This window comes from Callorhinchus milii, unplaced genomic scaffold (assembly GCF_018977255.1).
Source record: "Callorhinchus milii isolate IMCB2004 unplaced genomic scaffold, IMCB_Cmil_1.0 Scaffold19, whole genome shotgun sequence".
Lineage (NCBI taxonomy): Eukaryota > Metazoa > Chordata > Chondrichthyes > Chimaeriformes > Callorhinchidae > Callorhinchus > Callorhinchus milii.
In genome coordinates this window covers 5,622,894-5,639,271 of record NW_024704760.1, presented here as the reverse complement: position 1 = coordinate 5,639,271, position 16,378 = coordinate 5,622,894, and the positions used below count along the sequence as shown (strand labels likewise).

Genomic DNA, 16,378 nt, shown 5'->3' with positions numbered 1-16,378 from the left:
GTCGTGGATTGAAGCGACCGAATTATTATGGGGTCTTTTTTCTCCCCCCCCCCCCCCCCCCCCCCTCGGATGGGATTATGATGGGCGGTGCGTCCGGAAGAACGAACGTTTACCCCCCTATCCCCGCCCCTTGCCCCCCCCCCCCCGAGTGGAAAACAACGCCGACAACAACGCCGCCGACAACAACGCCGGCGGCGGCGACAACAACGACGACGACCCTCGGATCGTTGCTAACAGCGATTTATCGGGTCCCCAGAGAGGAAAAAAAAATAAGGTCACCGAATACAAGGGTCGTTATGATCAATTATTATTATTTATTACTATTATTACTACTGTCACTCAGGTCCTTCATTGCAGGGGAATGAGGACCAACAACTCCAGGCCGGAGTAGTCGAGCGCGATGGAGGGAGCGCGCGGATGGAGGGACGGATCGATGGGCGCGGGGATGGATTGAGTGCGCCTCGAACGCGTCATCACCGAGCGCCGGGGCCGCGGGGCGGCGCCACAGGAGCGAAGGAGAGAGGGAAACCGCCGCCGCCATGACAAACGGTAACGGCGGCCGCTCGCTCGGCCCGGCGCGGGCGCGCGGGGGGATGGGGGGGGAGGGAGAGAGAGAGGGAGAGGAGAGGCATCTCCCCCCCACACCCCCCGCCATTCCCGGCCCCTCCTCAGCGACATCGGGCCCGGAGGTGGGCGGGGCCCCGGCCTGGGTTTGAGGACGTGGCCGCCGCTGGAGGAGGCCTCGGCGGAGGCGAGTGAGTGAGGAGGGGGGGGGGTGTGTGTGGGGTGAGGGAGGTGAGGACTCCCCCCCACTTGTCCCCCTCCCTCCGCTTCACCCCCTCGGATGACGTCTCTTTAGGCCAAGGCTGGGGGTGGGGGGGGTGGGGGGGGGGGGTTGGTGTGTGGGGTGGGGGGCGTACGTAGTAGTGGGGGAGCTGGTGGTGGGGGGGAGGGGGTTAGTGGTGGGGGGTCAGTGTTACGGATCGAGTCAGTGTTTACGGAAGTGCTCCACTGATTGACAGACCCTGTGGTCCAATAGGCGACTCACCGCCTCTTCCTCAGTTCTCCCCCCCCCCCCCCACCACTGTATAATAATAATAATAATAATCCTTGCGCCCCCCCCCCAGCCCGCCTTCGGGACGCCCTCGCAGCGCCTCGCGGGCATGGACCGACAAAGTGACTGTGCGTTTGGCGGGCGCAACGCGGCGCAAGCCAAATCCGGGCCCCCGCACGCCCGGCCGGGGGATCAGGCGAACGTTTGACGCCGACCTGCTTTTATTAGCGGCGCCCGTCACGCGGGGGTGGGGGGGGGTGGGGGTGAGCGTCCCAGAGCGCTCGACGCCGGAGCGGCGGAGCGCAGGGCAGAGCCGCAGGGAGGGGGGAGACGCGGGCACGGTCCAATAGGAAGGCCCTCGGGCGCGAATTGAAGATGGGGAAGGAGCGGGCAAGGTGGGGGGATAGAGGAAGAGTGTTCCAGGGTTTTGTTTGGCTGCATTTCACACATACACACCGAGGTTCAGGGCTGTCTGTCACCCTGACACTGTCAGCCCCGAGTATTCAATTACAGGGCTCCAGGCTCACCCTGAATCAAGGAACGCCTTCCTATGAGCTGTTTAACCAAGTTCCCCTGTCTGCCTGTGAGGGTGGACATTAAAGATCCCGCGGGGCTATTCAAAAAGAAAAGGGAGTACCTCTCTCCCAGTGTCCTGGCCAACAAATTGGAAAAAATATTGGTCGCAAATTCCATGGCTACGCGCAGACTGGCTGTCGTGTTTTGCCAACAAAACATACAGTCAAAACTACTTGACAGTGTATCCTCTTTATGCAAAGGGTGGTGAACATGTGGAACTCACAACCAGAAGCTGTGATTGAGGCAGAAAACAAATAATGCATTGAAGAAGAAATGTAATACATGTATACGTGATTATGAAGGAGGGAACAGGGATTTGGGAAGTGGGTTAACATGGATGGACGCAAGTTGAGTTTGGGAAGTGGGTTAGCATGATAAGTATACACACAGGCTTGGACTGGTTGGGCTGAATGTCTTGTTTCTTTAAATCTATAAATCTCAAGAATTATTAGATCTAAATATCATCCGGGTCAATAGACATATATTCTACTATAAAGTACTTCGTAGATTCATAGTGGCCTTTGATCATCATATAAATTCCTGTTTTAAGTCAAATTGCCTGCAGGAGGCATCAAAGATCCTTCTCCATTAATGATGAGGAACACGAGTGCATTCTTTTACAAACACAGTATAAACACCAGAGCTCTTGTATATCTATCAGTTGCTGAACAATAGAGGTGTGACAAAGACATTGGATTAGGTTACCTGCTGTGCTCCAAGCCAGGAAATGGATTGTGGCACAGAAGAACAAACTAACACAGTGATACGTGTGACAATATAATGAGCTAAGGTAATGAACTTTTCCATGGGTATAACATTCCCAAGCATCAGCAGTACCACAGTGATTTCTACCCAGCGCCACCCAGAGAGAGCTGGGTTCGATTCCCGGCAGGGTGAAACCTTAGGAAAGTTTCCTTACTCCACACGCCTGATAATAATCGCTCAAGAAAAAAAACAATAATAAATTGGTCATTTCAATCCACGACTGTTTGTGGGACACTGTTGTGCGCAATTGGCTGCCGCTTTTCGCCCACAAATATACAGTCAATTCACTTTACAGTCTATTCTGTGAAGGGCTTTGAGACGTCTAGAAGACGTGAAAAGCGCTCTATCAAATGCAAGGATCATTATTATTATAATTTAAAAAGGACGACTATCCATTTAGAAGTGTTGCTACAGAGCTGCCTAATCTGCTGCAAATAGCAATGGCAGTGTGAACCATGGCCGCAAGACACCTGCTATGTATTCAGAGAGTTTTAACAATGTGGTTTTGAAGTTGAATTCACCGCTGACCGGGGATGTAGTTACAAATGCATTTGTACCACTACAGATAAGGTTACAGCATGTAGCATATTAAACTGGCATCTGTTTCTATAAAAATGGAATATACTGCGAGTTACTGTAAATCAAATGAAATAAACCCCAGCACATGGTACAGCGCTGCAGTACTTTAAATCACATCGTTCGATTGTTGTTGCTTACTAACTATTCGCACAACACCTGCTGCGAGCGCCAAAGGAAACTTCTCTGAACTGGAATCCAATGCGAGTTTATACTGCACATTTAGCAGCGGATCCTACAGTTTTGCAAACAAATCACCTGTGAAAACCAGAAGAGATGTTGGGGATTCATGTCGACAACATTATAGAGGTAGCCGCTAGCTGTTTTAATGCAAAAAAAGTAAATAAGAATTGTGACAACGTTTTTGGAAAACCAGCAACTTAATAATGTAGCAGTATAAGATAGGAAAATATCTGATGAACCCACATGAGCTGCATGCAATAGGCCTACAAAATGGCCAGGCACCAAAATAGCAGGGCACTTCATGATTTGTGGATGAATTAAGTGTTTCCAGATGCAGACAAACATCCTAGTAATTTCCGAGCAGAAGCAGAGAGAATCAAATCCAGCAAAAATAATGCAATTTTTATTCCATTTATCTTGCTAATTTTCATCTTTCTTCCTGTGTAAACATGGTGAGAATATTTATACTTCTCAGAAACGTTTAAAGGTTTCATTACAGTTGGAACATATATTTATACTGAATTAATTAACTGCCTGAATAATTAGTTAGCAAAGCATTGAAAGGGCAGCTGCTTCATCACGCATAGGCTTTTTCACAGAACCTCAGCACAAAGTAATATGTTTTTAATATTATGCTTAATTCGCAGCCTCTTCTCAGTTTTACATTTACATAAATCCAAATATTTGTTTGCAAAAAGTACCCGCTCCTTGACTCTGAAGATTAAAAGCTTTGGAGCCCAGAAATAAAACAATCCAGCAGTCTGGTGGAGTGCAACGGGAGTGATACTCACAGTAGTTTGCTCTTTCCCAATTTTTCCTCCCGATTTTTCTCCCTTTGTCCTCCTCTGTGTCACAAGGATGACTGCATTCTAGAGCGAGAGGTTGTTGTGACGCAGGCCAGAAAAGACTTGGACGCCTTCCTCGGCAATTCACTTAGAGCAATTCATCAGTCACAAGAGAACGATAATGTGAGTTCAGAGACAATATAGGATCATTGTTGAAATTCATATGGGACAAGTAACAAACCGGGATGCTTCTATAATTGATGCACCATCACAATACTACTCTCTCTGTTTCTCTCTTGCTTTTGTTCCTTTTTAGACTCAAAAAGATCCTAAAATGATGATAGACTGGTTCTCTGTTCAATTAACAAAGAAATCCTGCATTTTCCCAAAGCTGATATTTGTATACTCAATGAGGTATCTCTTTGTTGACTGATGTTTCCTTTGATGTTAACACAATTTTCTACAACTGAAGACGTTCTTGTCATGAGACAATTTCTTGTCAGACTGAGTCGATGGTGTTTCAAAACCTGAGCATCATCAGCATGTTTAGAATCCACAAAAATATACAGTCAATCCACTTTACAGTATATTCTGTGAGGTGCTTTGAGACGTCTCTAAAACATAATGAGGCGTTATATCAAGTGCAAGGATTATTGTTATAAATCAAATGTTAAGCATGAAATAATAATTTACGATACAGTTTAAATAAAGACACTTAATGCCGTTTCATGGTAAAATAACTTAAACCTATCTGGTTGATTGATGGGTCATACAAATTTTGTCTCATCACAACCTTGTAATTTGTTTAGGTGGATGAATTAAGCAAATCTTTTTTTTTTGCTTTACAGTATATTCCTTCGATGGCCTGCTGGTTTTTGGCTTGCTTTTTATATGCACCTGCGCATACTTGAAGAAAGTTCCACGACTAAATAAATGGTTACTTTCGGAAAAGAAAGGGGTATGGGGTGTATTTTACAAAGGTAAATCAAAATAAATATTATGTTTGATAAACACATTTTCGTTTGATTTAAAATATAGGAATAAAAAAGTACATTCCTTGGAAATAAAAGATAATTTGACCATATTTTGATTGTCTTCTTATTTCTTTGAGTATTGATTAGTTTAACAGCTTATTGTATTAGTTAACAGGTTACTGTTGTAAACAAAGAAACTGGCATATGATATAATGTTGGTCGCAGGGCTTGTCCAATACTAATCTTGGGTAGGGCGCAGGAGGTATATGGAGTAGACTGATGTGACTCCTTCACCAATTATTCCTGCAACTCTTGAGGGAATCACTGTATCCTCTCCTCTCACTGCCTCCCCATATTATCAGTCATTCATTCATTGGGCCATAAATTACAAGTGTGAACCATTTCCGCCTCTATAGCCACTTAATTGTCAAAATTGCAGTGTCTTTAAATGTGTCAGTTTTGTTTCCTTTTTTTAAACATGAGAAAATGCACTTATGTCAGCATTATTCTAAAGAAAACATTTTTGTGTTCTTACAGCTGCAGTAATAGGAACAAGGCTTCACGTACCAGTGGCGATGTCCTGCATTGTTATGAGTGTTTACGTTTTGTTTATTAAATGACTACGTTAAACTGGAAGAAGAATTTAAAAAGAGCAATATATTATATTTAGCAAAAACGTACATGAGGATTAAAATCAGATCAGACAATGTTCTCTTTCTGTAAGGAATTGAACACTATACTATTTACCCTCTTGTCCTGGAAGGTGAAGGGCTTTGGAAGCAACACTGACAGATGGAGAAATAGTTTACTGCTGGTGTATACATGGTTCATAATAAATCCTGTTCCTTAATTCCAAGGTGTGTGCTTATAGCATATTTTCTGTTTCCTTTGCAAACAGCAACATCATGAATGACTAGCTAGCCAGCGTTCTTTGCTTATTGAGTTGTGGAAGGAAATATTTATGTAATTGGTATTCTCTCTGTATTTTTGTTTAATTGAAATACTCCTGTAACAATAATGGTACAAATGTTTTTCTTTTCCTCAATTCTGCTGTTAATAAAATATTGAAATTTCCATTTTAAAATGCATATTTTTGATTTTATTTCTGTGAGGTGGCATATAATACATTTGATTGTTTGTATGTTCCGAAAATACATGCGTATATTATACATTTAATGTTTTTAATTTTGAATGTGGCGCGGAAGTTCATTACTTTTGTTTCCTTTTATATCTCATATTGAAGATGCAGTACATTCCTGGAAAATATTAATAGTCATGAATAAGAATGACCACAATTTCATGCCGAAACAATAACAACAACAACTTGGATTCATATTGCGCCCTCCACGCCGGACGGCGTCTCAGAGCGCTTTGCAGTAACGTATCCCAGGACCGAGCCAGGGGGGAGGGGGAGGAAGGTGACCAAAGGCATGGTCGAAAAGAAAGGTCTTCAGCTTAGACCTGAAAATGGGAAAGGAGGGAGTGAGACGAAGGGAGTGAGGAAGGCAGTTCCAGAGCCTCGGGGCATAGTGGCTGAAGGCACGGCCGCCGAGGGTGGGGCGGAGTACTCGGGGGATGAGGAGGAGGCCAGACCCGGAGGAACGAAGGCAACGGGTACTGTTTTGAGGAGAGAGGAGGTCAGAGGTCGGGGGGTGCAGAGGAATGCAGGAACTTGAATTCAAGGGTGAGGATCTTGGAATCAATCCTCTCTGGGATAGGCAGCCAGTGCAGTCTGGTAAGGACTGGGGGGATCGGGGAGCAGAGTTTGGTGCGGGTGAGAATGCGGGCGGCAAAGTTTAGAATGATTTGAATTTTATGGATGGTAGTGGATGGGAGACCGGCGAGGAGGGCATTAGAGTAGTCCAGCCGAGAGGTGACAAAGGTATGGACCAGGGTTTCAGCAGCTTTCGGAGGGAGGTATTGGCGGAGGCGGGCGATGCGTCGGAGGTGGAAGAAAGCGGTGCTGGTGAGGGACCGGATGTGGGGGAGGAAGGATAATTGGGGGTCGAACCTGACGCCTAGGTTGCGTACAGGTTCTGAGAGTTTTTGGGGAAGGTCGGGTAGGTGGAGGAGGTGAGAGCCATGAGAGTATGGCTTCCGTCTTGTCAATGTTCAGCTGAAGGAAGATTGCGTTCATCCAGCCCCTGAGATCTGACAGGCAGCTGACAGAACATCAGGGGGCTGGGGGTCGCAAAGAGAGGTGGAAAAATAGAGTTGGGTGTCGTCTGCATACATGTGGAAATGTACCCCATGTCTGTGGATGACATCCCCAAGAGGGAGCATATAGATCAGAAAGAGGAGGTGGCCAAGGATAGATCCTTGGGGGACCCCGCAGGTGACCAGGTGAGAGCGGGAGGAGAAGCCGTTTGTGCAGATGTACTGCTGGCGGTTTGTGAGGTAGAACTCGAACCAGGTGAGTGCGGTCCCACTGAGGTGGATGACGGAGGAAAGGCGGTGGAGGAGGATGGCGTGATCGACTGTATCGAACGTGGTGGAGAGGACAAGGAAGCTTTTTTTTAAGGTATTGCCTCATGAAAAATGTTCATTTGAATATTGCTGCCAGCCTTAATGCCTTCTTGTCTGAGGGGCAGTACGTGAATGTGTCCTATGGATTGTTCCCATTCTTCAGAAAATGGAAAATGTGTACTGTATTTTTCAACTATTATATTATGTATTACTCATTTCCTAAGAACTATTGGGTGAGCAATTCATGATGTATCTAACTGGTGGCTTTGATTATATGCACTAACTTATTCAGCTCATGTTAGAACACAGTCAAAGTGGTGACTTAACGGCTGTTATTCTTGAAAACAATTTCTTTGTGCCTCCTTAAAGAGAAGACACTTTTGTATTGATTGCATCTAAGACTACCAATCTCCTGTCCAGCATCTAAATTTCAACTGTACAGGTTTGAAATGATGAACATAAAACAGAGATTCATTTAACTGTATTAATATCATGGTTTGCCGTTACAGGGAGAGTTTATTTGGTGAAGTTCTGTTCCTCCATCCTCAAGGTTGTGCAATGTAATTGTCTTATGCAAGTTCTTAGTAGAGCTTCTGTGTGCAAGCAGCTCACAAAAAATTAACCTTGATGAAATTACTTTTTTTTATTGCTTTATGACTTGACTTCTTTTACTTTTTAAGGTTTCTCTGATATTTGGGGGCTTAACAATAAAATTCACAGAATACAGTATATTAAAAACACACCGTGTGGTTGGGACATGTTAGGGCTCGCATTGCATGTCAGAAACGTATTCGGATCTAAACCCGTCCATAACACAAATCTCCACAAACAGGTCGGTTCCACTTGTGGAGATTTTCATCATGCTCATGGTGATGACATGTTTATCAATTAATATAGGCATTTTAGATGAGCAAAGAAAAATAGCATTAATCAGCGTTATATAAATGTAGTTGTTGTAGGAGTGAAATGCAGTGTAAAATACGCTAACGTCATGAAAGAAGTGATATTCGCACCTTCAATTAATTGCAACCGAACTCAGAAATATGGAGTCCATGTGAAGGCGAAACAAAATTCCTGAAAAACACGTGGTAAAAGAAATAAATTATATGGCTGCAGATAAAACGGAAAGCAAGTAACAAATTCCCTCAAGCATTAAAGAGCCCCCTCCCCCATGATTTACCGGTGTGGGGGTGGGGGGCTGGGGGGTGAATGACCTCTGATCCTTAAGTCACAAGATACAGGGGATATTTTGCTCATAATTTTATTATTCAATATCAAACAACAGCTTATGATTTGCACCTAGAGAGATGAGAGCATAACACACGTGCAGCACACAGGTACCACACCACCAGGAATATGCAGTAAAAAACTAAATTAATACCTGGGACGAGCAACCGGAGCTATGCAGAAAAGCAACGAAAACTGTAAATGTACATACTGAATGCAAGAAGGCTCAAGCTAGATCTTACTAAGATTGGTAAGACCTGCTACTAAATCTTGGTAAGACTGGAAGATTCCAAAGGATTTGGATAGAATGTTATGTTTGACATATCTACAAGGAGGCATATATTGTACTGAAAAGCAGAAGGGAAAATGGGAACAGAAAGTTTAGGTTTATCTGTTTTAGTGAAGACGACCCGGGTTTGATTCCTGGGCGGGGCGAAACGTTGGGCAAGTTTCCTTACTCCACATGCCTCCGTTCACGTAGCAGTGAGTAAGAACCCGGTTGTTAGTCGATTGGTGGATCGTTTTTCCGGGGCTAATAATCCCTTTTTTAAAAAAAAAAAATTTGGTCACTCAATCCACGACTGTTTATGGGACACCGCTGTGCTCAATTGGTTGCCGCGTTTTGCCCACAAAATATTCAGTCAATTCTCTTTGCAGTATATTCTGTGAAATGCTTTGAGACGTCTCGAAGACGCTATATCAAATATCCATATATCAAGGTGCTATATCAAATTAAAGGATTATTATTATTACAATGTGTAATGCAATGTCCAGGGGGCAATAGAGATGTACAGCTTTAGTAAATCCAATTTGGAGCTCAATAGATTTTTTGCATATATAATTGGAGATTGAAGGGCTCGAGAGAGAGAAGATGACTATAATATTTTTTGGTCTGTGGGACTGGCCAGATAGGATACAATGGTCACAATGTTCTTAATTTGTTTTAACTATAAGGTTTGGGTTCATTCACGTTTAACATTATATTGCTGTTTCTGAGATGACATTGCTGTCTTTGTACATTGCTGTGTACCACTGACTTGAATTCACACAAGAAAGGTTTGGACAAAAATGTCCCTTGGTCTATTTCATCTCATTCCTTCCCTACCATCCTCCCTTTACAGCATCAAGCTGTTTCTTTTTTTAAATGAGTTAAGCAGCCTGGCCTCAACTAAGTTCCTTCATAACTAATTCCAGTTAAACACCCTCTGGGTAAATACTTATTGGTGTCTAGTCTAATAGTATGCACTGACTTGGCACAGTATTACAAGACAACCTTTTGCAAATAGAACATTACACAATGTGTAAAGATCTTTAGCATTTCACCACTTTTCCAAAATTCTATATTGTATTATGACACCCAACAGTTGGTAGTCGGGGAAAAAACGTTCCAAGTTCAGAGACAGATGGTAAAGGTTAAAAGGAGACAAAATGGGGAAGTGAAAATTAAAATAATAACACTGCTCTGCTGAAATGTAATAAAGTCAATGTTAGGATGAGTTGGAGCAAAATCATGCAACATATAAGTGCATAACTAGCTCGGCTATAGCTTTGATTTAGATGATATTCAAATACTAATAGAAACAACTATTTCTGCTGATGTTAAAAGACATTAACATTACAGGTATTCCTTAAAACTCCAAATTCATGGGACTACTTTTCTGAAAAATGTGACATTTTTTGACAGGTAGATACAAGACTGTACACAGAAAATACTTGTGCCAAAGAAGTATAAATAAAAGTGACAGAAGGTAGCAGCAACAGCCAAGAGATTTATTGAGGAACAATGTTATGGTTCCACCTCAGTTACATTCTCTTCTTGAGCATGTACAGTACTGTATTTGTAAACTTATTGAACCTATTGCTTGTGCGCTTGCCTGGAGCAAAAGGGTCCCTCTAAATTGAGTAGGCTAACACTGATGTTGAGTTTAAAACCTCCTTTACTTCCAGCACATTGTACTCTCAATTGCTGTTTGGTACAGAGGTAAAAACATGAATTGTCCAATGTAGCTCTATCCCGAATGCCGGTGCCAACACACACATAGTGAGTTAGAATCATTCAGTCATACTCTTCATATCTATAGCATTATATATTGTAAAACAAATAATTTAAACAGTAACAGAATTGGCCTTGAATACAGGACTGTTACTATTATTGCTGTGATGGTTGCATACTGTAAAACCCATTGAATCTTTGAGCAAATCAGGGTTTACTTCCAATTCCTTAGAAGATGTTTTTGAATTCCCACTGGTTCGTTTTGGAGATGATAAAAGCTAGAGAGAGACTCCGTGTACGTACTGTACATGGTGCAAAAGCTATTGAAATGGGATGCCTTTCCAAGATTTGTTTAATCCACCAGTTCTAAAGATTTGGATAGCCGTATGCAGTGTTCCAGACTGAAGCATCACTCATTTGAATGCATATCTTCATATACATACGTTTCACCCACAAAATATACAGTCAATTCAATTTACAGTATATTCTGTGAAGTGCTTTCAGATGCCTTGAAGACATGATAAGGTGCTATATCAAATGCAAGGATTATTATTATTATACATTAGACTATATAAACCGTAAGTGTTAATACGTTGTTTGTTCCAGCAAAACTAGCAAAGAAGACAGGAAATATCTGTTTCCAATTTGTAACTTGACTGTACAGAACTACAATAAATCTGAATTACTTTTGGTGTCTGCTGGTAGAGGGCAATATTGAGTAAAAGTATTGCCATATAAGGAGATTTCCCTGAAGATTGCAGTCTATACTTACAGCTGTTTGCTCTGCTTTTCCAAAATGTTCATGTAGATTGTTGAGATCAGGTAACTAAACAGTCAATTAAGGATGTAGTTTGGGATATAGTAGATGTCAGTGCTCTTGAGTATATTGTTCCTTAGCATATGCTGCCTGCAAACAAGACTTTTTTTTTAACCATCAAAATCTACAACCACTAAGCATTGAGGTTTTTTTTGGAGCATTAATTTCAAGCATAACATTCAAACAATAGGAATCACAACCAATCGCAGTCACGACAGGATGAAAAGACGTCAAGTCACAAAAAGCAGAAGAGGAAAACGCCAACCCACGAAACCGCCAATGTACAGCACACTGAATCTCCAGCTATTATTATCTCCAAAACGAATAGGTTGCACCAAAAGAGAAATGCCAAACATTTACAGATGAGTAAAAGTCGAGCCAGCTTTTGCACAGAATTAATTTTCATTTTAAACTCCCTACAAATGTATGATTTGGACCCCCAAAAAACCCAGGACAGACAGCTTCAACTTTAACTGGTTGGTTCAGTATTTTTGCTCACCAAGGAAGGATAAATCCCTTCCGGGGTTCGTTTCCCTGGAAGGGTGAAACGTTGGCCATGTTTCCTTACTCCACACGCCTCTGCTTACCTCTCAGTAGGTAAGGGCCCGGTTGTTAGTCGATTGGCGGATCGCTTTTCTCTGGGTAATAATCCCTTCAAAAAAAATAATAATTATTTGGTCACTCAATCCATGACTGTTTGTGAAACATTGCTGTGTGCAATTGGCTGCCGCGTTTCGCCCACAGAATACAGTCAATTCACTTTACAGTACAGTACAGTGCTTTGAGACATCTAGAAGACGTGATGAGGCGCTATATCAAATGCAAGGATTATTATTATTATTATAGGAAGTGACTTGAGCATTTAGATGTTCAGTCGGTCAGTGTTGCCCAGTTTAGAGTGTGAGAGTTTTCCATTTGGAACTTTGGCATCAATTGGTATTCACCCACTCATTTCTCTTTGCTTTTTTTTCCCCCCATGTTGTAAACGTGTAAAGAGAGGACATAACTCTCTCTACAAATGCTGATTTTGCTACTTCCAGTTAAGTTGCTTTCATTTGTTGTGAACCTGTCTTGTCAGAGAAACCTTGGAGACATTTATTTTTACAATACGTAGAGCAGGCGGCTTGGAGTTCATTTAGGACTGGAGGATCCTCAGTCTTCTTGAGAAATTGGCATGGACCAGGGATTGAACCTTGGACCCTATGGAACTGTATGGCTTCATCTCTCATCAGGGTACTTGTCTTCTTGGCGATTCTTTGAACATCAGAAGGGACAGTTCTATTTCAGTGTTGGAGAAAGCAATGGAACACTCCAACCACCGTGGGGAAGATTCTTGTATTAATAGATCGACATCCATCACCAGAGTTAGTTGATGCCAAAAGCAGCATTAGTACTCTAATGAAAAGTTATTTCAGTCTTAATTGTTCCAATGTTATTGCCCCAAGAATCAAAAGGTGGAAGAACTCCTTCTTAATTTAGTTGGAAAAGCTGAGAATTTTATTCACTCAAAAAACACCAAATCATTTCTAGTTAACTACTTCTTCGAGAAATGTATGGTGATATCCTGTTCCATATTGTAAAGTGAGCTATCGTACTGTTTTGTAACTGTATATTTTATTCATTATGTTAGAATATTAGAAAAAGAACCTCACCTTAGGGACAAACTAAAATATTGGTGCACATATGCTTCCCTTGCTTTATTTTTCATGGTTTAAAGTTAAAAACAAAGCCAAGGGAAGCATATGAATTTATTAGACCAAAATGAGTGACCAGACTTGACGTTAGTGCACAAATATTTTACAAGTTTCTCCCAAGGGCGATTGATGTTCCCTTTTTACACTAAAAGAGCCTCGTACTCTTTACAAGCATGTATGTTTGAGAACATTTTCTATTATGAACACTGACAAATCATTCTCACGTGATAGATATTCATTTGGGATCTGTCTTCATACTGACTGTTTCAGATTTGAAACCTGAAGCAACAACTTAGCAGAAAGCCAAAGAGTATTGTATTTCTTTCAAGAGCTCTTTAACAGAATAGCCTCAGCATGATATGGTACTTTAATTTCTATGTGACTTGACTCCATTGACCCAAGATTATTTTTGGCTTTACAAAAATACAAAAAATATAAATTGGCTATACATTAATTTTTATCTGTGAACCCTGTGTAGCCCAGAGTTCCCCCTGTTTGGAGTTTGACATTAAGGCTCCATAATGAATTACGTGTTATTTGATTTGTTTTGTTTCTTTATATTGCTTCCAAGTAATCCTGAGTTTAAACTGTGATCTGAGCAGGAGCATTTGATGGAATACGATTCTGCAAGGTTTATGTTTTGTTGAAACTGTGTTAATGTAAAAATGGAGGAGGAGTAGGAAATGAATTATCAATAATAATTCTTGCATTTGGTATAGCCTGTAACATTGAAACCGTTGCCATGACCGTTTATTTATGAGAAACACGGCAGCCAATTTGCACACAGCAATGTCCAACAAACGCCCTTGAAATGAATGGAGGCCAAAACAGTGGGAGAAACTCCATTTCCTTTTCAAAGTGTCTTGGGAATCTTTATTGTCCACCTGAACAGCAGATGGTATCTCAGTTTAACATCTTATCCAAAGTACGGCACCTCTGACATTATAAAGCTTCCTGAGCACTGACTGGAATGTCAGCCTGGACTATGAGTTCAAAGTCCCCACAAAGGGTTTGAACCGTAATTGTGTCCTATTACTCTAGCGCTGGCTGGGTTACCAACATGCAGAAACGTGCTCCAGAGGGAGGGACATATTAAATAAACTGCTGTAAAACACATATGCATTTGTAAGCAAAGTTACTCATACTTATTGAACCAAGCGACTAACTGCCTGAACCTGAAATTCATTCCTTCACCACAGCAAATTATAGTAATTGGATGAAAATGGTGCAAGTTATCATCGAGAGTCTCTGACATACTTACATGACTTACAAAGTAAGTCACATAAATGAACCTTTACAAAACAGTTCAGCGGCTGGTGGAAATTATTTATGTTCTGCGAGTGAGTTATGCTCAGGGGTATTTAAATTGTATCCCATGGATAAATTACGTGTTAAATATTTTTAGGTTGACTTTGTAATGTGATAAGAGTGTTTAATTTTATTCTATTTTATGTGGTGTCTTTTTAGTCTGTTGACTTGTGGACTGTGTGGTAACCTCTGCCTGTTGGAGAAAGATTTAGTGCACGGCACATGTAAATTCCCAGTGAGCAGAACAATTTGAACGGGGGAAATGCTTAATACTTCGGAAACATAAGGTGGTAAGGTTGTAAGGATAAGTGCGACTCAGAATATCACAGATTCCTATGTAACTGATGCTACAATTAGGATGTTATAAAAGGTGACAATGCAGAAAACTTAAAAATTGTTTTGCAGTTTCTCAGTCACAGAGATCAGGAAATGATAGTGGGACACTATGATCGCCCTTGAGCTATGGCCAGAAAATATCAGACAGTATTCTAGACCTAATTACTATCTATTGACTTATATACAGTCAATTTACTTTACAGTCTGTTCTGTGAAGAGCTTTGCAATGTCTCGAAGACGTGATAAGGCGCTGTATTAAATGCAAGGATTATTATATTAGCATAATTAGAAAAGCTGTGTGTAAATGTCACAGGAGTGGCTAGACTTGGCTGTGCATCCTGTCATGGATAAATAATCTGCTAATTCTTAATGTCTAGCCTCACATGTGAAGCCTCAGCCATTTGAATAGCTGCCAAAGGGCAGTTGGTGCATGGGAAACCATACCCGAGAGTGATTCAGTGCCTTCAGCAGAGTATGGAACTCATATAAGGCAAAATTGTAATCATCACTCCCACTCATTTCATGCAGGAGAGGATTTGGACTTAAAACCCCCATTGCCCGATGAATGTTTCTCAAAAGCATGAAAAAAAAATCCAGAAGCTACACTTGTATTAGCTCGTCTCAGCTGGTAGGCATTGCCACCGCTGGATCATGAAGGTTATGAATTCAAGACATACATTGCCACTTTGATTGTCGTCGATGCCATCCTTCACGAGACGTTTACTCTTAGACCTCGTGTGCATGTTCAAGTGGTCATTAAAGATCCCACGGCACTATTTGAAATGACCACTGTGCTGGCCAACAGTCCTCCAGATACGTTGATCGTTAACCTCATGACTGATTGTGGAACGTTGTTGTCCACAAAATAGCTGCTGGATTTGACTACAAATGCACACTTACAATAACAACAACAACTTATGCCTTATATAGTGCCCTCCACGCAGAGTAGCGTTTCAGAGCGCTTAATAGTGGCGGAGTCTGAGTCGAGGAGCTGGAGTGGGGGAGATGACCGTACACTTCCTACACTGGATAGCAATTATCTGTGAAGCACTTTGAGCCATTTTGACATATAAGACATGAAGTATCTTATTATTATTATTATTATTATTATCATATCAAATGAAAGGTTATTATTATACTTCAATTTCCATTGGTTGCATAACGAGAAACTTCTTGTCTGGATGACAGCTGGAGATGAACGGTGAGGACCGGACACCTGGGACATACCCTGTTGCTGATGCTCCGAAGTTTTGCTGTCGTGGTAGGAGGTCACAGCATCACGGATATGGATCGTAGCACTCTGGATCTCAGATCTTCCAGAAGTAATCTTGTTGAGGAACGCAAGCAAATATTACTCACTAAACATGCAGAAGAACTCGCAAGCTGATTGTGCTGTTAACTTGTGATTTTAGTACAAACTGCAAAAAGGTACCCCAATGCACAACACTCTGAGGTCCCCAAGCTCTTGCCAACCTGTGCCTAATACTCTCCAGAGTTAGGTAAGCAGTTGGCATCCCTCGTGGTAGAGAATGAACACTCCATTCCAGACACAGGGAAATTTCCATGTGTAGTTGGCATACATGTATAGAGCTCTCAGTCTGGCTTGGAAGCTCAAGCCTGGTGA

The 16,378-nt window shown here is 41.8% G+C and overlaps 1 protein-coding gene across 1 annotated transcript; it reads left to right on the top strand.

Moving 5' to 3' along the window:
- The first annotated feature begins 469 nt into the window (after positions 1–469).
- On the top strand, positions 470–5,763 carry tmem167b (transmembrane protein 167B). Its single transcript, XM_042342271.1, has 3 exons — positions 470–549; positions 4,788–4,919; positions 5,451–5,763. Exons 1-3 carry the CDS (start codon positions 540–542, stop codon positions 5,531–5,533), a joined length of 225 nt encoding a protein of 74 aa, XP_042198205.1. The 5' UTR covers positions 470–539; the 3' UTR covers positions 5,534–5,763.
- Positions 5,764–16,378: the final 10,615 nt, after the last annotated feature.